At 52.4% G+C, this 286-nt stretch overlaps 1 protein-coding gene across 1 annotated transcript; it reads right to left on the bottom strand.

Moving 5' to 3' along the window:
- On the bottom strand, nt 1-283 carry CSUI_005384 (uncharacterized protein; the record flags this gene model as incomplete). Its single annotated transcript, XM_068065560.1, has 1 exon — nt 1-283. A coding segment is annotated over exon 1 (270 nt), but the record flags the coding sequence as incomplete, so codon positions are not given.
- Between the last annotated feature and the right edge of the window lie 3 nt (nt 284-286).

Raw genomic sequence — 286 nt, 5'->3', positions numbered from 1 at the left:
GAAGAAGTTGAAACGGAGGATCCACCTGCCGAATTGCTTGACGACTTTGACGATGACAACGAGGATGGATTACCACCACCGTTGTTGTTATGTCCATGATGATGAGGATGATGATAGCTATTATTGAGGTTATTCGCCGTCCCCGTATTTCGATGGGATGGCGAAGACATTCCTCCAGCAATTCCCCCTCCCGCTGTGTAATCGGCATCAACGGATTCGCCGCCTCCTCCTCCTCCGTTGCCCCCAGCCCCCGTGGTGGCTGCCATCATCATCCTTCCTTGTTGTT

The sequence above is a fragment of the Cystoisospora suis genome, assembly GCF_002600585.1.
Source record: "Cystoisospora suis strain Wien I chromosome Unknown contig_2605, whole genome shotgun sequence".
Lineage (NCBI taxonomy): Eukaryota > Apicomplexa > Conoidasida > Eucoccidiorida > Sarcocystidae > Cystoisospora > Cystoisospora suis.
The sequence above is the reverse complement of the archived record's forward strand: the minus strand, read 5'-3'. Positions and strand labels throughout refer to the sequence as shown.